At 41.1% G+C, this 25,485-nt stretch overlaps 1 protein-coding gene across 2 annotated transcripts in view; it reads left to right on the forward strand.

Annotated features, from left to right (window-relative positions):
* The window catches only part of HMCN2 (hemicentin 2), a 2,554,053-nt gene that overhangs the window by 818,714 nt on the left and 1,709,854 nt on the right, over window positions 1-25,485 (forward strand). For both annotated transcript variants that reach the window (XM_044058392.1, XM_044058391.1), the window contains exon 23: window positions 16,936-17,063. In XM_044058392.1, coding sequence (XP_043914327.1) covers window positions 16,936-17,063 — 128 coding nt within the window. The remainder of the gene's footprint in view (window positions 1-16,935; window positions 17,064-25,485) is intronic.

The raw sequence follows: 25,485 nt of genomic DNA on the forward strand, positions 1-25,485 counted from the left end.
GTAAAAATGACAGTGTAGAGGACTTTGACTCAAATCTGGTAATGAGCTGCATCTTGTAGATCACAGGGTACAGGGTTTTATTCCTTCCACCTCCATTTGTGTATTGTGTGACTCAGCAACTCACTTAACCAGACAGTGGCTTTGGGTTGCCTCTGAAAAGAGACACTGTCCACTGACTTACCCAGATAATAAACAGATAAAAATGAAAGAACAAGGGAATGAAGTAAGAAAGAGTGGAAGGGAAAAAACAATACTAATGCTGCATTACTGGGATTAAAAACAAGACAGCAATTTTTTTGAGAAGAAGTTGGAGTGAAAAAAAACAGAGACCGTCAGTATATACTTATGCTTTTTTTCCGTAGAAGCATAGCATGTGGGGGATAAATCAGCAAAACAAATGGATGAAAATATTTGTAGACAGTACTCTGTGCAGAAGAATACAACAAAGATAATTTACAAAGTGAATACGGTTTTCCAATAGTACAACAGTGGATAGTGTTTTAAATTATAAGAGAACCGAAACAGTTATCATTGTTAACAGTGCTGCTTGGTTTATTGACTCAGCACCTGTTTATGATAAATTCCATCTTCACAAAGTGAAAAATAAAGTAACATATTATTACAGCTCTGATTAGGGCAGGACAAGGTGATCTGCTGGGGAGTGATCGGCAGATGTCCTTCAAGGATGCATCTGCAGTCCTTACAAATGGGTTGTCCTGTCGTCAGGCAGCCCTTCAGTCGGCCGGATTCCAAAGTCTGGGTCTGGCCTCGGCTGGTGTCGCGCTTCACCCGACGTCATAGCTGCAGTTCTTTGGGTATAAAGGCATCAGCCGACGCCATTTTCCTCAGTCTTTCTTGCCGCGTGGCGCCCGAGGCAGAAGCTGTTCGCAAGTGCCGGTCGGTCAGAACCAGAGATTACTACATACCGAATACTACTTCGAAGACTTCTAAAAAGCTAAGTACCCCGTTGGGGACTCTTTCTTGCCTCAGCCGATGTCAGAAAAAGTGAATAACTGTTTAACTTGTGGGAAACAAATACCTCATAAAGATTTCCACTCTTACTGCTTACCTTGTTTAGGCCCAGACCACGACGTAGCAGCTTGTCTAGCCTGTGCTTCTTTTAACCGACGGACGCTTAGACGTCGGTCGGAATTTGCAGAACAGTTTTTTGGCTCTGATTTTGCTTATATCATGCCGTCGGATCCTCCGACTTCACAAATAACCAAAAAACGCAGGGAAAAGGACCGTCACTCGCGGTCCGCGGTTTCGGCCGAAACCGCGGTTAAGCCAACCACGAGTGTCTCGGTTTCGGCTGAAACCGAGCAAGCGGTTCTTCCCCCAGCCGAAAACATTCCTTCTACCGAGGCCTCTTCTAACCTGGTGGAATCGGCTTCTGAAATCCAACCTGCAGTTGCGGTTTCTCAGGAATTATCAGACACTTTTCCCTTGGATATTTCAACCCCTGCACGTGGAGCTGCTTGGCCTCCTGCAGCCATGTCTATTAAGGCCTTTGCCAGGGCTAAAGCAGCTAAAGCTTCAAGAACGGTGCCTGTCAAGCCCCCCTCTCACAGGCCCAGCACCAGTTCCCATATGCTTTCTTTGGCTGAGGATCTCATTTCTTTAATTCGTGGATCCCAGCCTCATCCAGATAGGACCTCTCATCCTCCTCCTGAGAAGAGGCCTAGAGCAGAGCCCCCAGAGCCAGTATCCACAGATGATTCCTCTGATGACTCAGAACATACAGACCCTCCTGAGGCTCCTTATTCCCCTTACAAAGACTCTGATGCTGAAGAGTCCATTCCTTCAGCCTCCCCACCTGAGGAATTTTCATTTGGGGAAACCTTGCATGCTATGAGGGAACAATTTCAGTGGCAGGGCCAAGATTTCTCAGACTCCAGAAAAAGGCTTAGAACCTTTCTACATTTACCACAGCATAGGCCTTTAGCTATACCTCCAGTTCTCTCTGTTGTAGATGATGCATTTAATGATGCTTGCACTGCTCCTGACTCATTGCCTCCGGCCCCTGCTAAGCCCGATAGGTTCTACAGGGTCCCGGACACTCATCACCATTTATACAAGGCTCCTTTTGCAGATCCGGAGACTATCTCCCAGGGCCCTAAAGCTGTAGCAGCTACATCTACTAAAAACCCCCTCCCCTCTGAAAGGGATTCCAGGTCCTTAGAGAGATGGGATAAAAAAGTTTACACCTCTGCTACTTTGTCAGCTAGGGCTTTGAACTGCCAATTTCACATGATTCAATATCAAGAGTTTATGCTAGACCAGTTAACTAAAAAACTGTCTTCTGAAGAATCTTTAGATATGAAATATGTTCAGGAAATGGTACATAACATACAGCAGGTTAGTAACCATTCTTTAAAATGTGGCTATGATGCACTGGAGGCTTCCTTTAGATCAGCCATGACTGGCACAGTTATCAGGAGACATGCATGGTTGAAAGAGCAGGCATTACCAGACAATGTCAAATCAAAGCTTTTAGATGCACCCATGGACAAGGTCAATTTATTTGGTTCTCCTGCACAGCAGGTACTAAAAAAGATGGAAGAGAAGGCGAAATCTGTACAAACAGTGAAAGATTTCTTACAGGTTCAACCTCCAAGGTTTAGCAGGAACTGGCCCTCCAAGAATTGGTCCTTTCCGGACTCCTCTAAGGCACAGAGAGGCAGGAATAGGCATTCAAGAGGCAGAAACCAATCCAGGGGTACCTACAGGGGACGCCAGTGGCAAGGTAACAACCAGCGAGGCACAGACGCAGCCGCCACCACTACAACAACTCAATCACAGTGACTTGGCTGTGGCACCGCCTACCAGGGAACAACTGGAAGCACCCTTAGGCGGAAAGCTAACCTTATTTTCAAAGAACTGGCATTGCATCACAAGGGAAAAATGGATTTTGCAAACTATAGACCAAGGTTACAGGTTCCATTTCCATACTCTACCAGGGAAGAGAGGAATGCCAAACCTACCACCTACTCAAAGGACAGAAGCTCTAAAACAAATATCTCAGCTATTAAGAATGAGAGCTGTGGAAAGGGTACCATCTATGGGGCAAGGAAAGGGATTTTACTCCAGACTCTTCCTGGTACCAAGAAAAGGGAGCAAATGGAGGCCTATTCTTGACCTGTCTGCTTTAAACACATTCCTCATTGTTCCAAAATTCAAAATGCTGACCCTACAGCAGCTTCTTCCCATGCTGGGCAAGGAGTCTTGGCTGGTAACTCTAGATCTCAAGGAGGCATACCTGCACATTCCCATATGACCAAATTGCAGAAGATACCTCAGATTTCTTGCAGGATCAGAGCATTATCAATTCTCAGCATTGCCCTTTGGCTTATCTACTGCGCCCAGAGTGTTCACGAAATGCCTGGCATCAGTAATCGCTCATTGCAGACTTCAGGGAATCCAAATTTACCCCTACCTGGACGACTGCCTGATACAAGCGGACAACAAAAGCAAGCTAACAGAAGACTTACAAAGAGTCATTTACCTGCTGCAAGCCCTGGGATATACAGTCAATATAAAAAAGTCAAGGCTGATTCCATCCCAAAGAATAACCTTTCTGGGTGCGGAGCTGGACACATCAAAACAAATGGCATTCCTAACTGCAGAAAAGAAAGAGCAACTACCTCTCTACTTCTTGGCATTAACAAAGCAGAACCATCTAACTGCAAGAAAAGTGCTGCAAGCCCTAGGCTTCATGGCATCCTGCATAATTCTGGTCCCTCATGCCAGACTGCATATGAGAAAGCTACAGTGGTACCTAAAGAATTTGTGGTCTCAACACAAGCACAGCCTAGAAACCAAAATTCCAATAATCCCATGCCTGAATCAAGAGTTCCTATGGTGGGCTCAGGCCTGTCAATCAAACATAGGATTGCCCTTCTGCACCAGTCAACCAAGCCAAACCATCACGACAGATGCCTCAGACCTCGGTTGGGGGGCACACATGCTGGACAAGTGCATACAAGGCTTATGGACTCAAGACCAGCTGCGCCTGCACATAAATCTAAAGGAAATGCTGGCAGTAAAATTAGCAATCCAGTCATTCAGACCATTTCTCCAAGAAGGTCAGTTGATGATAAGGACAGACACCACAGTTATGTGGTACATCAACAAACAGGGAGGCACGCATTCATACCCTCTATGCCGGCTGGCACTGGACCTATGGAATGTGGCTCTGAGCAACAACATTCAGTTACAAGCAATTTTTGTACCGGGAAAAGAAAACATTCTAGCAGACATATTAAGCAGAACTACCACGGATGCCCACGAATGGATGCTGCATCCGGACATCTTCAAAGTCATCACAAGAGAATGGGGGTTACCACAAATAGACTTATTTGCATCCCCACTCAATCATCAGCTAAAGAAATTCTGCACAAGGACGTACCACCCACTTGCTTGGAAGTTGGACTCCCTATCTTTCAGTTGGAAAAATCTGACCGCATACGCATTCCCACCACTTCCTTTGATGCACAAGGTGCTTTTGAAGATCAAAGAGGAACGTCCAAGGATCATTCTGATAGCTCCAGACTGGCCAAGGCAACATTGGTACCCATTGCTGAGGAGCATGTCACGGGAACAAATATGGGCACTACCCCTGATCCCATTACTGTTAACACAGAACAACTACAACATCCTGCATCCAAACCTGAAAACTCTGCAGCTAACTGCCTGGAAAATTACATAAGAACAATTAACCCAAATTTATCCCAAAGGGTTAAAGACATAATCCTTGAGGCTCGTAGACCTTCAACAAGAAAGAATTATGCAGCAAAATGGAAAAGATATCTCATTTGGAGTACTGCAAAGGGAGAAGATGTGGCACTGGTAAACATAGCCAACATCCTGGAATACTTGGCAGAGCTCTTCCACACAGGCCTGTCCTATTCTTCCATCAAGATACATGCATCAGCTATTTCAGCAGAATACAGCTTGGATCCTCCTGTCTTCTCACATCCTCTGCTCAGGCAGTTTCTGAGAGGAATTAAAAATGTAAAACCTCCCAGAAAACCACCATTGCCAGCTTGGGACTTGAACTTTGTGCTAGAAAAATTGACACTTCCCCCTTTCGAACCAGCAGCAACAGCAGAATTACAATACTTATCCTGGAAGACTGCTTTCCTGCTAGCAATCACCTCAGCAAGAAGGGTCTCTGAACTACAGGCATTAATGGCAGTGCAACCCTTCCTGATATTCCATCAAGACAGAGTGTCCATGAGAACAAATCCTACATTTATGCCTAAGGTGGTATCCAGAGTGTCTTTAAATCAGGCTATCCACCTACCTACATTCTTCCCCAACCCACAGAACAGGGAAGAAAGACTGTTGCATACCTTGGATGTACATAGACAATTACGCTACTACCTGAACAGGACCAAGTCCAATAGAAAAACTGACCAGCTGCTGGTAGCATATGCAACAGGAAAGGAAGGAAAACCAATTTCAAAACAGACAATCTCAAAATGGATAGGAAATTGCATTAGATTTTGTTACTCCTACCACAAGGGCTACAGCCACTACCACAGCTTTCTTACGAGGAGTGGCTACCAAGGACATTATAGAGGCTGCTACTTGGACCTCCGTGCATACATTTGCCAAGCATTACAATTTACCTTTATACTCTAGATCCCGAGCAGGTTTTGCCACTGCTGTTTTGCAAGGGATCCTAACTACACCATAATCTCGCCTTTTTTCCTCCTCCCCTAGTTTAGCTATGGTATTCTACCCATTTGTAAGGACTGCAGATGCATCCTTGAAGGACATAGTACAGTTTTGTACCTACCATAAATGTAGATGTCCGATAGGAATGCATCTGCAGTCAGGATTACCCACCCACCTTCCCCTCTGTGGTACTCCTAGGGTATTTGCCATCCTTCAGCTAGCTTGGGGGGGATCTATTATGGTGTATTTGTATATATGTACATACATGCTTATTTTATGTGTTTGCTCTCTACTATTTGGAAACATTGGCATTTATCCAATTTAGCCATCCAAGAGGGCACCTGGCATCTGGGGCAAGAAACACTGAGGAAAATGGCATCAGCTGATGCCTTTATACCCGAAGAACTGCAGCTATGACGTCGGGTGAAGCGCGACACCAGCCGAGGCCAGACCCAGACTTTGGAATCCGGCCGACCGAAGGGCTGCCTGATGACAGGACAACCCATTTGTAAGGACTGCAGATGCATTCCTATCGGACATCTACATTTATGGTAGGTACAAAACTGTACTTTTCCAATGCAGTATGAGTACTGAAAAGAGAGCCATGGGTAATATGGTGATATTACAGCTCCTTAAATGAATGTATTTAGTTGCTTAATGTGCTAATGACAGTAACAGGGAGTATATATAAGCTGTGCTTCCAATCCAAGTCCTTTTTTTTTTTGGTTCTCAACTTTAAGTTTGGAGAGCCAGTCTAAAAACTGCCTAAGGCACCAGCTGACCTCAGTATGTTTCTGCATATTATCATTACAATCCTATCATCCTTGTCAGATTAGTGGATGAATCTCTTACTAAAGGGAAAAAAAAGTGCTAGTACTTATGGAATCCCAGTGAGCAAAACATTCATGATGATAAGACTTTAGAAAGGGTCAGGGTTTGCATTTAGGAAAATTATATGTTAAATTCAAAATAACAGAAAATGAATGTAATTGATAAGCTTCTTACTAGAAGGGAAGGATGATTTTTCCCCCAAAAAAATGGCCTGCACATGATATTGGCAACCTTCCAGGATGCACAGTAGGCTGAAAACTTGTGAGGGAATTTGGGAGTGAACAGGGTAAATGTTAGACAGTTGTCCTAATGCCCAGAGAAAGATAAGTTGTTGGTTAATAGTGATGTGTAACTTTTTCAGCTATTATAGCAACATCAGATGTTCTTCGTGTTTCACTGTTGCAGTTATTACATTTGGGTTATCTGCCTGCAGGTAGCCATCAGCCGGATTAAATATCAAAGTCTTGGATTCCTGCGTCAGATGCTGTCTCTTCTTCCATGACGTCAGGTCATCAGGGGGTAAAAAACATGCAGCCGACGCCATTACATCAGTCTTACTTGCCGCACAGTGCCCGAAGCAGAAGCAGTTCGCAAGTGCCGGTCAGCTGACTCCTGAAATTTTCATTTTAGAGTTTCATAACCGAAGTCTTCAAAAAAGTGAAGCAGTTCGCAAGTGCCGGTCAGCTGACTCCTGAAATTTTCGTTTTAGAGTTTCATAACCGAAGTCTTCAAAAAAGTGAAGTACCCTGTTGGGGATCCTTTTTCTTGCTCTTAACAGATGTCAGTAAAAGTTAACAATTGTATTACCTGTGTAAAGCAAATACCTCATAAAGATTTTCATTCGTACTGCATTCTTTGCTTAGGCCCAGACCACGACATGCCTCGCTGTTGGTTTTGTGACTTATTCAACCCCCGGACTATTCATCGTTGGTTTATTTTTGCAGCAAATTATTTTGGTACTCTGTTTAATTATCCAGAAATGGCTTTGGTAAGCCATCCGACTACTGACATTCCAAAAAAACGTAAAGGTAAAGACAGAGACAGACCGCATAGGTCCAAAGCTGCAGATGACACTTCTGTTAAGCTAGTCACCAGTTCGTCGGTACTCAGTGAGGTGCTTTTGCAGCCCCTGATACCTGCTACTTCAGATTTGCAGGCCTCTACTGAGACCCTTTCGAAGTCCGGTATACTGCGAAATTCTTCTTTGACTATGGAACCTGCGGATGTCTCTACCTTGGATGGGTCCGGAGCTGCTGTGCAGGCACTGGCTTCTGAGGGTGTATTCAGGCCTATTGACTTGCATTTCAAACCAACGCCATCTTCTTCTTCAAGGCCTAAAACTCGACCCACGCCTAGAAAACCGACATCCAAACTGCATGGTCAGTTCCATATGCCTAAAAAACAAATGATAAGAATGGCTGAAGACCTTATTACCTTAATTAGGAGAAGCCAGCCTTCACCCTCTGAGAGACCTAGAACTGATTTTCCTTCTGAATCTTCTGATCAGGATTCTGAAATTTCTGTTTCTTCTGATTACCAGGATTTGCCCTTATCTACCTATGAGGATTCTGATGCAGAGGATTCCATTCCCTCTGCTTCCCCTCCAGAAGATTTTTCTTTTGGTGAAACCTGGAACACTCTTAGGGAGCATTTCTGCTGGGAAAGCCAAGATTACTCTGACTCCAAAAAGAGGCTTAGGGAATTTTTACTCCTTCCTCAACACAGGCCTTTAGCTATCCCTCCTGTCCTGGACATTGTAGATGATGCCTTCTTGGAATCTAGCCTGGCCCCAGACACTTTACCTCCAGCTCTCAGGAAACCTGACAGGTATTACAAAGTACCTGACTCTCACAAGTTCCTCTTCAAGAATCCTACTGCGGACCCAGAGACCATTTCCCAAGGACCTAAAGCCATACTACTGCCAAAAACCCCACCCCCTCTGATAGAGATTCCAGAGCCTTGGACAGATGGGATAAGAAGGTATACACTTCTGCTACTTTGACCATTAGGGCCTTAAACTGCCAGTTTCATATGTTAAAGTATCAGCAGCATATTATGGGACTACTTAAACAGAAAATGATGTTGATTCCTGACTGTGCTGAAAATAAAGAATTACAGGATTTAATGCATTATGCTGAACAAGTTGGTAAACATACTTTGCAATGTGGTTTTTGACTCTTTAGAAGCATATTGCAGGGCTGCTGTCACTGGGTCTGTACTTAGAAGGCATGCTTGGCTTAAGGAGCAAAATTTGCCCGATCATGTTAAAGCTAAATTACTGGATGCTCCCTTAAACCAAGATCGCCTGTTTGGCAAAAAAGCAGAAGTTGTCCTTAAAAAGATGGAGGAGAAAGTTAAATCTATGCAAACTGTTAAAGATTTCCTGCAAGTACAGCCTCCCAGATTTAGTAGACATTGGCCTTCTAAGAATTGGTCCTTTCCTGTCTCTTCCAGGCCTTCTCAGTCCAAACCCAGGAACAGCAGACCACCTAGGCTACAGTCTCGAGGTACTCACAGGCCTAAGCAGTGGGGGGGGGGGGGCTCCCACTTCCAAAGCTGGAAGTAGTAAGACACCCCCTATGGAAAAATGTCACAATGACTTAACCTTAAACCTTCCAAGCCCTGCTCAACTGTCTGCTCCATTAGGGGGAAAGATCACCCAGCATGCAAAAAACTGGGAACTCATTACCCAGGACAAATGGGTTTTAAATATAGTTTTCCAAGGATACAGATTCCACTTCCACACCTTACCAACCCCACACGGTTTGCCAGACCTACCCCCAAATCAGTGGGCAGAGGCTCAACAGCAGGTTCTCTCTCTCTTCTAAGTATCAGGGCTATTCAACCTGTCCCAGCAGAAGAAAGGGGACAAGGTTTTTACTCAAGACTTTTCCTGGTACCCAGAAAAGACAGCTCCTGGAGTCCTATCCTGGACCTCTCTATTCTAAACACCTTTTTGGTAATCTCAAAATTCAAAATGCTAAAACTTCAACAGCTGCTTCCTATGCTAGGCAATGATGCCTAGTTGGCAACCTTAGAATTAAAGGAAGCTTACCTGCACATTCCAATAAGGGAGTCTTGCAGGAAATACCTACGCTTCAGAGCAGGCTCCATGCACTATCAGTTTCTGCACTTCCCTTTGGCTTATCTACTGTGCCCAGGGTATTCACAAAGTGTCTAGCTCCAGTCATTGCATTTTGCAGGCAAAGAAGTATTCAAATATACCCATACATGGACGATTGTCTAATTCAGGCAGAACACCAAGACATGCTATTAAACATCTGGCATTTGTAAAGAAACTTCTAACCTCACTGGGGTACCCCATAAATGAAAAGAAATCTCATCTAGTACCCTGCCAACAGATTGTATTCTTGGGAGCAAGCTTGAAAACAACTTCCCAGATGGCCTACCTCACGCCAGAGAAACAAGTTTATTTGACAGCCTACTTCAAACTACTGGCCACAAAGACCCACCTATCTGCAAGGAAAATCCTGCAAGCCTTGGGGTTCATGGCCTCTTGCATTCTACTAATTCCATATGCAAGATTGCATATGAGGAAACCACAATGGTATCTAAAATGCCTATGGTGTCAACATTCTCAGGACCTGGAATCAATGATTCCTATCATTCCTTGTGTAAAGACAGAGTTCCTTTGGTGGGCAGAGGCCTGCTACCACAACAAGGGGCTCCCATTCACTCTTCCCCCTGCCGCCCAAACCCTAACAGATGCATCAGACTATGCATGGGGGGCTTACTTGGCAGGGCAGTGCATTCAGGGCAAATGGAACCTAAGTCAGATGCACCTGCATATCAATCAAAAAGAAATGTTAGCTGTACAGAATTCCCTGACAGCTTTCAAGGACCACATTCTTCCAGGACAATTATTGGTAAAGACAGACAACACCACTGTTATGTGGTACATAAACAAGCGGGGGGGGGGGCCCACTCATACCCTCTCTGCAGACTAGCCATTGCTCTGTGAAACAGTCTTGAGATACCAAGTGCACCTACAAGCTCAATTCCTGCCAGGCAAGCTAAATTCACTGGCAAACGACCTAAGCAGAAATCTCATGGACCCACATGAGTGGAAACTGGAACCAAAGATATTCAACCTTTTGAGAAACAAATGGGGGAATCCAGAGGTAGACCTGTTTTCCGCCCCTCAGAACTACCAATTGGACAAATTCTGCACAAGGACTTCCCACAGTCAAGCTTGGAAAGTGGATGCCCTGTCCTTCACCTGGGAAAGCCTCTCAGTGTATGCCTTTCCTCCACTGCCTCTCCTCTCGAAAGTTCTGCTAAAGATCAAACAGGACAAACCAAGGACAATATTGATTACACCAGACTGGCCATGCCAGCACTGGTACCCCCTGTTGCACATTATGTCACTGCTGGAGCCATGGCACCTGTCTCAGACCCCTTCCCTGCTGTCCCAGCAGGAGGGCCAGATTCTGCACCCTCAGCTTCAAACCCTGAACCTTGCAGCCTGGCTAATTCCTTGAGCTCTCTAATAGCATCCTTCAGTAAGCAGGTGCTAGATGTCATTCTGGAGGCAAGGAGGCCTAGTACTAGAAAATCCTATGCTGAAAAGTGGAAAAGATATTGTTCCTGGAGCCAGACTCAGGGGATGGGCACAACGGTGCCCAGCTTACTGCATATCCTTCAGTACTTTACAGAGATGCTCCACAAGGGCCTTTCCTTCTCGTCAATTAAAATTCATGCCTCTGCCATTTCAGCACATTATAATACTGATCCACCCCTTTTCTCTCACCCCCTGCTAAAGCAATTCCTTAGAGGGGCAAAAAATTTAAGACCACCCAGGAGAGCCCTTACTCCAGCCTGAGACCTTAACTTTGTATTGGAAAAGCTCTCTGTACCTCCTTTTGAGCCAGCTGCAACTGCAGAGTTGAAATACCTTTCTTGGAAAACAGCCTTCCTTCTAGAAATCACTTCAGCAAGAAGAGTGTCTGAATTACAGGCCCTCATGGCAGTGGAGCCCTTCATCATCTTCCATGCAGGCAGGTGTCCCTCAGGACCAATCCTTCCTTTATGCCCAAGGTGGTGTCTAGTGTGGCCCTTAATCAGTCCATTCATTTGCCTACTTTTTTCCCAAACCCACAAAACAAAAGAGAATGAATACTGCACTCTGGACATGCACAGACAACTTAGATTTTATTTGGACAGGACTAAGCCTCTCAGAAAATCTGAACAGCTGCTAGTTGTCTTTGCTGCAGGGACAGAGGGGAAGGCCATTTCAAAGCAACCCATTTTTAAGTGGATAGCCCATTACATTAATTTCTGCTATAAGCACCATAGAAAACCTACCCCACAGGGGATAAGATCACATTTCACCAGGGCTGCATCTACCTCCGCAGCCTTTCTCAGAGGTGTCCATACCAGGGACATCCTAGAAGCTGCTACCTGGAGCTCTGTACATATCTTCACCAAGCATTACCACATGCCTATTTTTTCTAAATCCAGAGCTGGTTTTGCCACTGCAGTTTTGCAGGGCTTAATAGCTGGTCCTAATGCTCTCTAACTTCCTCCTTTAGCTTTGGGAATCAACCCAAATGTAATGACTGCAACAGTGAAACATGAAGAACATAGTACAGTTGTGTACACTTACCATAAATGTAGATGTTCGAGTATATTCACTGTTGCAGTCCTCGTTACCCTCCCTCCAGTCCCCTGACTTCTCTTGGCTATACTTTTCTTCTTGTTTAGTGTATTTCAACTTTCTGGTTTATTTGATTTTTGTTGGAGGTATAACCTAACATATAATTGCTTCCCGTTATGGGGGCACCTGACATCTGGGGCAAGAAAAACTGATGTAATGGCATCGGCTGCATGTTTTAATAGGTATTAATCTATAATATATATGTAGCTTTGTGTAATTTTAAAAAATTTCCTAGTTAAAATTTTTAGATAGTATGAATGTAATTCGGTGTTCTTTTGTAATTTATTTTTTAGTAGTGTTATATGATGAATCCTATGCATATTTTTGTTTATTGTGTTATATATTATCTGTTGCTTTAAAAATGATGGGTAGTAGCTTTATATATATATATATATATATATATATATATATATATATATATATATATATATATATATATATATATATATGTATTCAGTATCTGGTTTCTTATGGATCTGATGAAGCTACTTGCGAAAGCGCTTATCCTATTATTTTTATATTAAAAGTGAAGATTTTAATTTCTGCATTGTTTTGATCATTTTGGTTTTCTCACTGTCGCTCAGTTCCTGTCATTATTTACTGACTTCAATTCTTTTTACTGTGATTCTGAGCGTTTACCTGCCCTAAGTGGACCCTCCTTGCTGTTTTAGGACTAAACAAGAGTCTTAATTCCAAAATTCAAGATGTTGATTGTACAGGCCCTCCTGGTGCCTCGGGCCTTACTGAAGACATTATATTATATCTCAGGGATACAGACTTCTCTATCTTCAAAAGACAGGCGATACCTGTGATTAAGTAGTGTGAGGTCACCTTTACATGTTTACCTACTTGGCTTTTGGTTTGGCTACTTTGAGTTTTTACAAAATGTCGGTCACCAGTCAAAGCTCATCAAAGAATCATGGGCATCCATATTTATTCTCAGCCGAACAACTGCTTGATTCAAGCACAATCCCTGGAGAAGATGTGGAAGACACTGGATTACACCCTAGTCTACCTCAGCAGGCTAGGATTCTTCCTGGATGAATAGTGCTGAGGTGTTCATAGACAGATGTGCTCTGTAAAAAGAAGCATGTTTCTGCAGCTACACGTAATAATGATTTTTGCTGACAGACTACTATTACTATTTCTGGAGAGTGTATTCCATTAAAAACAAATATTAGCTGGAAGCAGTTTACAAAACAACAAAAAAGTGAGTTGCAGCCAAAACAATATGCTACCTGAAGTCGTAATAAAATGTGGTGGATTTACATCTTAAAGGGGGAGCACTGCATGTTGTCGATTGCATAGCTTGTCGACAAGTCTGGAAGTGAGCACTACCAGTTTAAGTGACGGTGTACAGAAGATATTCCCTGGGATTTAGAACTACCAGTGGTAAGCTGTAATATGGCCATTTTCCTGCTAGTGGTAGCCCTTTCTGATTCAGAGACAGGCCCACTACATTGACTCTATATGGTCTGTAGAATCACCACAGTGACCTACCTCCTCAGCCAAGCTACATGCTAATAAGACATTCCAGGGAGTGGGGAGAGCTATGTTAAGAAGATGGTGTGCATGTAGATCACCTAAATTTTTGCCTTTTACAAACTACACTTGTGAACGCACATGAACCCTCCATCTATGCCTACCCATCCTTTCATCTTGTTCCATTTGTTTTAGAAGGGAGCAGGCTTCATTCAGGCCCATTTCAGAATGTTTTCCTATAAAAGGTTGCAGCTGTTGGTTAGGTTTACCTTTACATGTGCGTATTGCACAAGGGTGAACCGCAAATGTCCGAAAGGCAGTCTGCAAAGTTTGCAAACGCCAAACGGAAAAAGGTTCGAATGTGCAATGAGTGAATGCACAGTGAGTTTTGCTCATTGCACATTCGACATTCTGGGGCGGATTGTACTATAGTGGGGATCGGGAAATGGTTCCTTTCCCCACTGTAGTGTGATCTCGGAGTTAGAATAATAAAGTGGGGGGATGTGGGGGGGTACAGCACTTTTTTTTTTTTTGACTAATGTTTGAAAAACGGTGAATCTGCTTTTCGATTTGCTGTTTTTCGAACATTAAGGTCTGTCGACATGTCAAGTTTCCTGGTTTCGAGTTACTCATATGAGCACTCGAACCACTGTGATTCGCGGTTTCAAAGGTAAACTGTTTGTTATGCCACATTTCCAAATGTTCTATAGCAACTTTAACTGCCTGTAATTGGCTGAAGACAGAGATGGCCACACCTCCAGCATCTGATAAATGGTATAACCAAAGCCTATTTATGTTCCATCTCCTGCTAACTTTACTGTTCTATTGAACTGATACGTGTTAATCTCTTTGATATATTGAATTTTCCATTGCACTTTCCATAATATAAGTATAAACCTGCGAAGTGTAGTTGCTGATTTTTTTCTGTTTCTTACGTAATGTAATATGATATGAATCTTTTATTTTGTCTTTTATTAAGATACCATCAATGCAGCCTAGCTCATCTAATTCTGTACTATCCTGAGAAAACCCTCTGACTTGACTGGCATGCTGAACTTCTACAATTCAAATAGACATCTTCGGTCCTCCAACAAAGCCTTAATCGAAACCATCACATGCAAAAACAACTCCGGGGATACCACTATTTGCCCATGAAATATCAAAAATATGGAACAATCTTCCCCCTGACCTCAGACTACAAAACTCCACACCCTCCTTCAAAAGTCTACTTAAAACATACCTCTTCACCAATCATCTCTGCAACTCTAATTGACCCCCTGAAGCCTCGTCCACTCACTATTTCTACACCCCATCTGTCCTGGACAACACAAACAACACTAGCTAACTATACCTATCCATGTGTGAGCAGTAATCTATATATGAGTGTATGTACATGTGTGTGTGTGTGTGTGTGTGTGTGTGTGTGTATATGTATATATATATGTGTGTGTGTGTGTGTATATGCTCTTTCATCTATATTTGCTTGAATGTATATATGGAAACTGAAACATTTATATACTCTTATTCATTTGTGAAATATCTTGCGATGCTCTACCAGGTTCTTATCTACTCTCATTATATATTTTGCGCACTTGTATTTTCTACCAAAAGGGGGAATATTCTGTTATTGTATACTAATGGCTGTAAAGTCTACAATCTGTATGCTACTACAACTCTAATGTCTCTCTTGTAAATTTTTCTTCTCTCTGTAAACTTATGGAGTTTTTCTCCCCAGGACTCCACTGAAAATGGACACTTGTCCAGTCGGACTATCCTGGCAAACAAATGTTAAATAAATAAAATAAAAAAATCTATTACTATTGCTACATTATATTTGTAACATGATAGTTTTTGTACAATTTTGTTGACATCTGGAGTAATACCACTGGTTCTCCCCCCTGAGAAAGGGCACCTCATAGTGTTAGAAAGGTATGTCAAAAGCAGCTTGTAAAGACTGAAATAGCACCTTGTCATGCTTTGTTTGGTTCCGTGGAAGTTGTAAGGTTACTCGGCTAAGAGCAAACTAAGTAGGGTCTTTCAAATCCCAGGTTGATAAGTGGAGATTCATGCCAATTTTATACCTGTGATGCTAGAAAAGGATGATGGAGTGTATTAGATGGCCAGAATTACTTCAACCTATATAAGATCACAGGATGACAGGGTTTACAAGAAAACTGGATCAAGTGGACATTTATACCTTGTCAGTAGCTCCTCCTTTTTCAATAAAGGACAAGACAGCCATTCCATGAGTGAATTTATGAATGCCCATCCAATTTTGTTCCTTTTTAAAAGATGACAGTGAGTCACACTGCTTAATTTGTAGAGGGATTGAGTTTGATAGAAGGGGGTAGGCACCGTATGATGAATCTATCATGCCATCATGTTTTTATTTGCTTGTTGATCCAGATTTGCATCTTTGGTTCCAGTGTTGTAGAACATTCTGATTTGTAGAGGTGCAAGAGATCTTGGAGTATTGGATCCCAGGTAGGTCGATAAGCTAGACACAGATCATGCCAAGGAGTCTATTGAACAGTGAGCAGAGGGACAGAGTTCCAGTCTCTTGATCATTTTAATTAGGAATCTCTGCGGTCTTTCTAATTCCTAATGTGTCTGTCAAGGTGCATCCTAGAGCGGGCATTGTGCAGAATTTAAGGGTATAAGGACTTGTGTGGATTTTGAGGATATATATGTTGCAATGAACTGTGCTAGTTAAAAGGATGTCCAGACTACTATTGCTACAAAAGGCAAGGAATTAACCACTCATGTTCCAAGACAGCTCACTACCTTATTGTTTTAAATTGGGATGTTGTCTATACTATAGGCTGGAATAACAGATTGCTTACCAAGTCTATTATAGTGTTCCAATTTTTAGCACTCTGTGTGAGACAATTTTTCATACACCAGTTATTAACTACAACAAGTTCCTGAATGTCAGAGGGGGACTTGAGGATGACACCTAGTTTACAATCATCTCTGAACTTGGTCCACCAAATATTATCATTTGTAAATTGTAGGTCTAAGAATTGTATCTACTAAGCAGCAATGATACCTGAAGTCATTTTCCTGTTTTCCGAAAATGCACAAATACCACCTAAACTATGCGAGTCCCATTCTTCAACCATGCTCTCCGTCTAACTACATGCCTGTCACTCTGTAGTATATTTAGCATGTTTATTATGATGTGTATATTTGAATTATGTTTTTAAATGCATTATGGAATCAGAACCATTATATTGACTGTTTTATTTTTCTTCATTTTACAGATACAATCTCCTTCCTTCAGGGTCATTGATTATTTCTGAAACCAGATTGAAAGACAATGGAGTATACACATGTTTTGCAGAAAATCCAGCTGGAAATGCCTCTGTCAGCTACTACTTGAAGGTTCAAGGTACAGTGTAATAGACTTTATGTAAAATCTTGCATTTGAGAATGATGTAGAAGAATGTGTTTTTTTTCTCTTCAAATCAATGTGATAAGATTTGTGTTTAGAGTCTGTTTGCTAATGCTTCATTTGTGTTGCTATAGAAACTTAAAAAAATGTAATGTTTGCCGTAAAGATTACTATAGCAGTAGCATAATTCATTATTCTTGTAATTAGCCACAGGTTGATGTCCACCCATCTGGCCAGATTTCCACTGTTTTAAATACCCACCTAGAGGATTTGGTCTCCTCACCCCATACTGAAGAAATTGGCAAGACATTTGTTAATAAAGGGAAAGCAGCCCATGACATCTTCAGTTCTATTTTTTACCCCAAAAACATTTCATTTATTTGTCAAGTGAACCCTTCAGAGTGGTTTCCAGAGCATATAGCCCCTTTGGTAAATAGTTTCCTATCTTTTTTTAGGTAATATTTCTTTCTTATTGTTACCGTGGCCATTTTGTTTTATTTTGTGCGTGTGTGTGTTGGGGGGGGGGGGTCTTTCCAAGGTCCACAATGTTTTCCAGATAGGATCATTAATAAGAGCACCTGAGTTTCCTTTAATGTTTTTTTCAGCTCGGGGAGAACTACCATGTTTCTTAAATGTGCCTTTTTAAGAAAAGGCCCTTCTACACCGGAGCAGTAGCCATAGTGTCATCTTCTACTACTTCCTTGCTCATTGTTGCCCCTCCAGAAAACAAAATCTGAAACACTCCTCTAACCTGTGTAAGCTTCCATATCAACAAGTAACACCAGCACTTCATTATCTTAGTAACTCTCCTTTTGGGGGAGAGGGTTAGCTTAATGGTTAAAACATTTACCTCACAGGCACATGGTACAGGATTTGATTCTCACCTTTGAGGGCAAATTGGCTAGGATTAAAATGGCTTGTAAAGGCTACTAGCCTAGTACATACCTATGAACCTAAAAATGGGACTCTGAAGTTACAGAGTAGCTACGCCTCAAACAGTTCACAGGGGGATGAATATTTGCTGCCTACCACTAGGGGAATGTTACCTTCATTGGAATTCCTAATGTAATTGTGCAACAATTAGAGATTCCAAGAAAAACAATTATTTTAATGTCCTTTTGTGGTAAACAACCACAACAGCTGCAGGATGCTCTAATCCTTTATAAAAAGGAGTGGATGCCCACCTTCATTTTAACTGCAAAGAATTAAGTTTGGCAGAGATTATATGCATCAATTGCTGCTACAGTTGAAAACCTCCATTTCACATGCTGCCCTGCCAGTCAGAATAAAAAAAAGGACCCCCTCATCAGATCAGATATCCAGGTCAGAAGCTGATAAAAAAGGAGGAGCTGCCCCATTCCGGGTAACTTTGTCCTCCTCTATGGGATGATGAAGAAGGTTCTATAGTGCTAAACTTACATCTGGATGATGTCTGCTTTGGAGAAATCCTCAACTTAATGATGGTAGATTTCAAGAGGAATACCAAAAAAATCATGTAAAGCCATAGCTGAAAGAAGGGAAAAAGGAATGATCCCCTCCAGCCAGGAAGGCCTATCTCAGTACTGATTTATCTAATCCTGTCTTCGTGCCCCTCCCCTGCATGTCCTATGATAAAGGTTTTCATCTGGCTGACAATAACCGTGGGTCTGTACCTACTGGAGATAACTGCATCACAAAAATCATCTGGCTCACAGTAACCGTGGGTCTGTACCTAATGGAGATAACTGCATCAGGTTATAGAATACAGTTTAAAGAGTTTCCTCCTTGTTTATGAATTCCTCCCCTGCCCCTAGGCCATGCCCCTGTTATCACTACAGATCCTACAACAGCTGCTGCAAGCTTTGGCCACAGAAGGCATTTGCATTCAGGCATCTTCCTAGAACCACAACATTGATGCCTCTGAAATCCATTGTATATAATTCCAGATTTAAAAAAAAAATCAGGATGTAATCCATCAAGCCATACTCTCTCTCTCTCTCTGATTAAGTAGAACTTCGTAACAGTAACCCTAAATAAAAAGGAAAACTTGCCTTTCAGTGCTTATTCACTAGAAGCTCAGACTGCTCCTCAGGTCAGAACACTTTTCCTTCAACTCCTTGACTTTTATTTTTTTCCTTTACATAAATAATAAGCTTCAAATGCTAGGCTACAGTGTTTGGTCACTTTAGAATGAGGGGAATCCAAATTTACCCATACCTAGATGACTGCCTGATCCCAACTATGTCCTAGGAAGAGTGTGCATGCAACTGCTTGTCAAATATAAGCATACCTCTAAACATTTAGAAGTCCAGCCTGATACCTACTTGCCCAAGACTTTTTTGTGGGGAGTGTTAGCTACCACATCAGACAAATTATTCCATTCCACAGGATAAATCCTTCTCCTGCATAACTTATTTGGTCAGCTGGCACAAAGGACAGATATATAATCCACTGTCTTCAAGTAGGACCTTGTTATATCTTCATCCATCCTCATGGTACCTTTAGCCAGGTTACATATGAAAGAATGCAATGGTACCGGAAAAACATTGACAACAATACCAGAAATTTGTAGGAAGTGCTTCCTATTGATTCCCAAAATCCAGATGGATTTCAGGTAGTGGTTTCACTAAGTATGACAAAAAAGTTACGCATTTTCTAACTCCTTAGTGTTCCCAACTGATAAACGCAGATACTTCAGACCTTATTTATGAGTTTCATACAAATGAGATGAGAACACATGACAAATGGGCCAAGCGGCAGAGAAGCACATGAATACCAAAATAGTACTTGCCTCAGTTTATGCACTGCAGATTTTTCAAATTAATATGTAAACAGGGTACCCTACCCTGACAGCGCTACAATAATGTAATACATCAACAAGTAAAGAGGGACACTGGTCTCTTATCTGTGCAGACTGGCCATGTTGCTTTGGAATTGGCCTCAGGGTATTCCATTGCTCCTCTGACGAAATTGTCTGTCAGACCAGTGGCAAAGGTCCTTTTCCAACCTTACTAAGTGGAAAGTAGATGTACAAGTCTTTCAAAAACTAACACTAAAATGGGAAGTCCTCAACATGGACTTTATTTTTTCACAGTATAATACCAAATCAAGAAGTTTTCTGCCCTAGATGCATAGGTAAAGATGCATAAGCAGTCAATGTCTTCTACCCTTCCCACTTCTTCAAGAAGTAATTCCTTTGGCAAGATAAGAAAAAGCCAGATTTATTATGATAGCACTGTTTTCATTAAGACAGACTTGGCTCTTCCAGCTCATCTAAATAAACAGGGAAGGGTCTCTGCAGTTGCCACTCCCTGTGCACAAGATGACACCAAAGGCAGCATGTTGGTACTTATAAAACCTTAAAATTCTTTGGTTAACAGTTTGGATAAAAAAGTTTAATTTATATGTGGGACCACTTTCCCATGGCAATGGTCTATGCTGCACAGGAAGTAAGAAAGCCAAACACCACAAAGCTGGTATCTCCATCGACCACCTTTTGAGTATTTTGTACATTATGTAGGGGTATTACATCACCAGTGATCATCACCTAGAGCCGACGTTCACACCTCCAGTCTACTAGAAATACCTTACAAAATGGAAATAACTTTCTCACTAGTGCTCGGGTCATGACGGACAATTAATAGCAAATTCTATATCCTCTGTCCTGTCCTAGCATACTTGACATAACTCTTTTAGAAGGACTAGGCTTATGCCTCTGTTAAGGTTCGCTTGAAAGTTTTGCAGCTTGCCTATCTGTGGACCATTTGACTTGCATTCCCAGTTCTTGAAAGTTGCCCTCCACTTAGCCATCAGGGAGATCACCCCTCCTCCTTGCAGTAAAATCTTTGTGAAGATGAAACTAACTTGCTTTCCTGTACAACAGTAGTAAAATTTCTTTGCTGGAAAACTTTATTTTGGTTTCCAGTACCTCAGTAAGGAGAATCATAGAGCTGCAGGCATTAATATACAAAGAAACATACATGGTCTTTCACAAGAAGAGGATGGCAGCTTCTCTCAACCACCAGTTAATTGACTTATGTACTTTCAAGCATCATAGTCTGAATTATATTTTGTTTTCCAAAACAGAATATGTTTAATCCATCTCTTCATGATTTTACCAGGGGCTCATGCATATTAAATGAGCAATTAACAAAATGGCGTCTGTTTCAGTTGCAGCTATTACTACCTTATCCTTACATTTCTCAGTTTCAGTAAAATACAGACAGACTTGTGTCAAGTGAATTCTCAAAAAACAGCATTTCTCGGGGCCACAATGAGACTTCTGATGCAAATGTCACTCAGAGTACTCGTAAAGAAGCCTGCATGCCACTTGAGTGTCAATCAACTCTCGAGCTCTTCAAAACACTGATACTTGCAATCAGCAAAACCATAATCATTTGACTCTGCTTGAAAATAAAATTTGATGTCTAGCTTCAACAAATACTGTCATTTTTTTGTAATTTGCAGCTAGCCAGCAATTTTATTTTCCTCTATTAGATGTATTTATGGTATGCTTTTATGAACACACACTCAAAAATGCCTTTATATATTTGTATATTGTTTTCAGGTAATGTAGGTTTGTAGTGTAGTAACTGAATAATGATATATTACACCTTCTAATTCTTCACAGTCACTGGCCTTGCATTAGGCTGCTTCTATTGCTCAGTTCTACCTGTCTGTAGTCTCAGTGACCTTCCTATTAGTCAAATGAATAGCATGAGTGACTTCTTTTGGTGCAAACTAAATCAACACATTTCTGACTTTTCTAAGAACTGGTGTTTCTACGACACCCCTGGACTTTGGATAGTGGGGCACGGTGATATTCTGCTGTGCAGGCAGGCTTGTTCCGGTGCTTGCTGTGATGTATGCATACATGCCCACATCTCATTTTATGAGTACTTGTCATGAATTCAGAGTAGATATAAAATAGTGTTTCCCAAAGTGCTGCATGGAGTTGCAGCTGCACACTTCCTTCTAATCCTGGGTCCAGCTTGTTCTGCAGTGGTAGTCATTCTGTCTTCATCTCCTGCCTCTGTCCTCCTCACTATTTAGTGGTTCTTGTTCTGTAGGTAATACTGGTTAATCAACAATGAAGCAACATAAATGGTATGTCATTGTAGTAGTTTCCAGAACTGAATAAGATGATGAACAGGTCCCTCCTCTCAGTAGGTGCCTTCTCTCGTGTTTTTGTAACTGAAGGGCTTTAAAGTTTTTTTTAATTTTGCATGGGCCAAGACTGAAATTGGTCAGTTTGTGATGAGTGTTCTACCCAAGTTAACACATTTAAATAAATAAATTACATCATAGACATATGGGACATTTATTCCTTGCAGGAGACACAGCAGGGGTGATACCAAAGCATGTAATATTCCTTGGTGTCAATAGTTACAACTCTGTTGGCACATCAAGGAAAAACATTTAGATGTTGGGTAATATTTGGGCTTCATGGGTACAGAATCATAAGTGGATGCATGAAGAAATTTTCCTGTTATAATGAAGATTAAGCAGTCATATGGGGATGTTATGGATATGCAGCATGACTGTATTACACAGAAGGGCTAAATAGGATAAAATACTGCATTGCACTCTTTTAGATGCAGAGTGTAAGAAGGTAATGTATATATTTGCAGGTAATAGTACCCCCTCAGTCTCCTACAGTTCACTCGTATGAAGCTTATACATACATGGCATTTCTCCCAGGAGAGGCTTAAGAGCATGATAGAGGAAACTGTTTCCAGGTGTTGGCAATGTGGTGAGACTCAGGCCACTCATACACATGCACATATATCTCATTCAAGATTATAGCACCTTTTTGTATTCTTCCATTTAACACCCATACCTCTTAACCTTTTAACTCAAGAAATTTGTAGAAAGACAAAATAATGGGGTGACAGATTTTAAATACTGGAAAACCAGCATACATGCTCTATACCAATCATTAACAGATTTACAAATCAATTAAACATTTACTTAGTTACCTAATTAGTAAAACATTTAAAAACAATAAAATGTTATATTAACATACATAACAACACATTTCAACCTCTCAATTTATTGTTGACTCAAAAACATTTAATATTTATCATATCATTCAGGCCTGGGGGAACATCTGCTCCCAGCCTTAATTGCCACAATGTTTCCTTTCTTTCCACCTTTTTTTTCATACTACCACTCCTTAAATCACTTTTAACATGTTCTAAAATTGAGAACATAATTTTTTTGTATGAAGTACATTTCAATGCGTTTCTGTAGAGGGCATTATTAATATCTCTAGTCTTTATAGCATAACAATGTTCTTTTATACACTTACTAAGACTTCTAGTGGTCATACCTACATAATAAGCAGAGCAACCTGAACATAAAGCCACATATACTATATTGTTAGTCGGACAACTGTATCTGCCATCTATGCTTATGATTTTATAATAATGCTCTATATTGATGTAAGACCCCTCCAAAATATATCTACAGGCACTACAGCTATAACATTTAAACACATTCTTCCATTTAACATCCATACCTCTCAACCTTTTAGCTCAAGAAATCTGTAGAAAGACAAAATAATGGGGTGACAGATTTTAAATACTGCTCTTACAAACTTAGAGCATTGCTAAAATAACAGGATTTGAGTTAGCATGCATTTTCTGAAGGATATCATGTATGAAACTCAAATTTATCATTATTTAGTTACTTCAGTCCTCAGTAATTTGTCAAAGCCACACATTTTATAAGGAACAGACCAAAAATATTAGGCAAAAAATTTGGACATTCTGCAAAAAGCTGGACAGTTGGGAGGTATGTTAACACCTATATAGCGCCTTATGGTGTTCAGACATTTTTTTGGGTTTGTCATCCTTAACTGAGTCACAAGTTAATAATAGGCAATATTAGAAAGTGCAAGGTGTAATTAACAGAATGATACTAATATTGTTAGTATTAATCTGCTGTGGGGAATTAATGTCTTATTTACCCATATTTTTTCATATTTTCAAATTTGCATTCAGATTTTCATAACTGAAAGATCTACATGTTATTGAGGGGCATAGTGTGAAATACACTGATGGGAGAATGAAAAGCACATTTTCAGTTTGCAATTGCAATACATTATGCCAGCGATATTGATGTAATTTACTAATAATTACGAAAATGTGAAATATTTCTATATGTACTTAATGTTCCTAAAACTGGGTGACTTACAAACTATTGCATGTCATCAAATGAAACCTTAGATGATGTTGAAGAAAACTGTCATTGATATTTGCAGTCCAAGTTGCATATCATGAGAGATATTCAGGGTTATTTGTATTAATTATACAAATAAACATAATTCTTCCCATTTACATAAATATCTTAGTAAGCATGCCCAGAGAAGGAAACCTTTTTGCTGTCATGTGAAAGCCTATGTCTGGCTAACAAAAGTAAGTTAACAAAATGCATTTCGGTTGTACAATTTTCAGAATATGAAAGTTTTGATTGCGAGTCATTAGATGAAAATATCATTTGAATTTTGTATTCGTAATAATAATATAGCACTGATGGGCGGCCGCAGTGGTGCAGCGTTTAGCGTTGCCACCTCACAGCAAGAGGTTATCCGGTTAAATACCCGGCTGGAGTGCCTTTTGTGCGGAGTCTGCATGTCCTCCCTGTGGTCTCGTGGGTTACCTCCGTGTGCTCTGGTTTTCTCCCACATCCCAAAGACATGCTGTAGGTGGACTGGACACTCTAAATTGGCCCTAGGTGTGAGTGTGTGCATGTGCCTTCAGTGGAAGGTTGGGCGTCGGGCTGGCAATTCAACACATTAAAACTCCACTGCCAATCATGAGCAGGCAGGTGATCTGCTGTGGCGACCCCTAACCGGGAAAAGCTGAAAGAATAATAATATAGCACTGATGTAAAGACCGACAGTACTGTTAAAAATGCAGAGAAGACTCTTCACTGATAACATTGCTGTCTGTACCATTTTAATTAATAGCTTTTATTGTTCACAAAATATTTGCATTTTTTGTGTTATGTTTTAAAGCTGGTTTCCAAGAAATGCTTTGGAATGTAGCAATGTGTGCGTAGGCTGCTAGAGACATGGCATTCCATATCACACAGGTGTTTATATGTGTATGTGTTTCTAAAGTGCAAACTGCTTGTAATTTCTGAACTTGTGTCCTACATTTATACATATATATCTGTGTGTATGTGATAGAATGCAGCCAGGTGAAGTTGATTTGGGATTGGGCACTGTAAAATTAGATGGCCATATTTACCACATGATAAGGACATTCATTTTTGGCTATTTCTTATTCCACCATGGGTAGAAAGGTTGGATGTTTCAGTTTTCAAATGGGTTGCAGTAATATTGGCCACAATATTTAAATTCTGGAAGAAGAAATAAATGCATTGGTAAATTTATATTTGACACTCTTGGCAAAGTGATAACACATGGACAGGT

Source organism: Protopterus annectens, chromosome 16.part0 (genome assembly GCF_019279795.1).
Source record: "Protopterus annectens isolate FY-2018-M chromosome 16.part0, PAN1.0, whole genome shotgun sequence".
Taxonomy (NCBI): Eukaryota; Metazoa; Chordata; order Ceratodontiformes; family Protopteridae; genus Protopterus; species Protopterus annectens.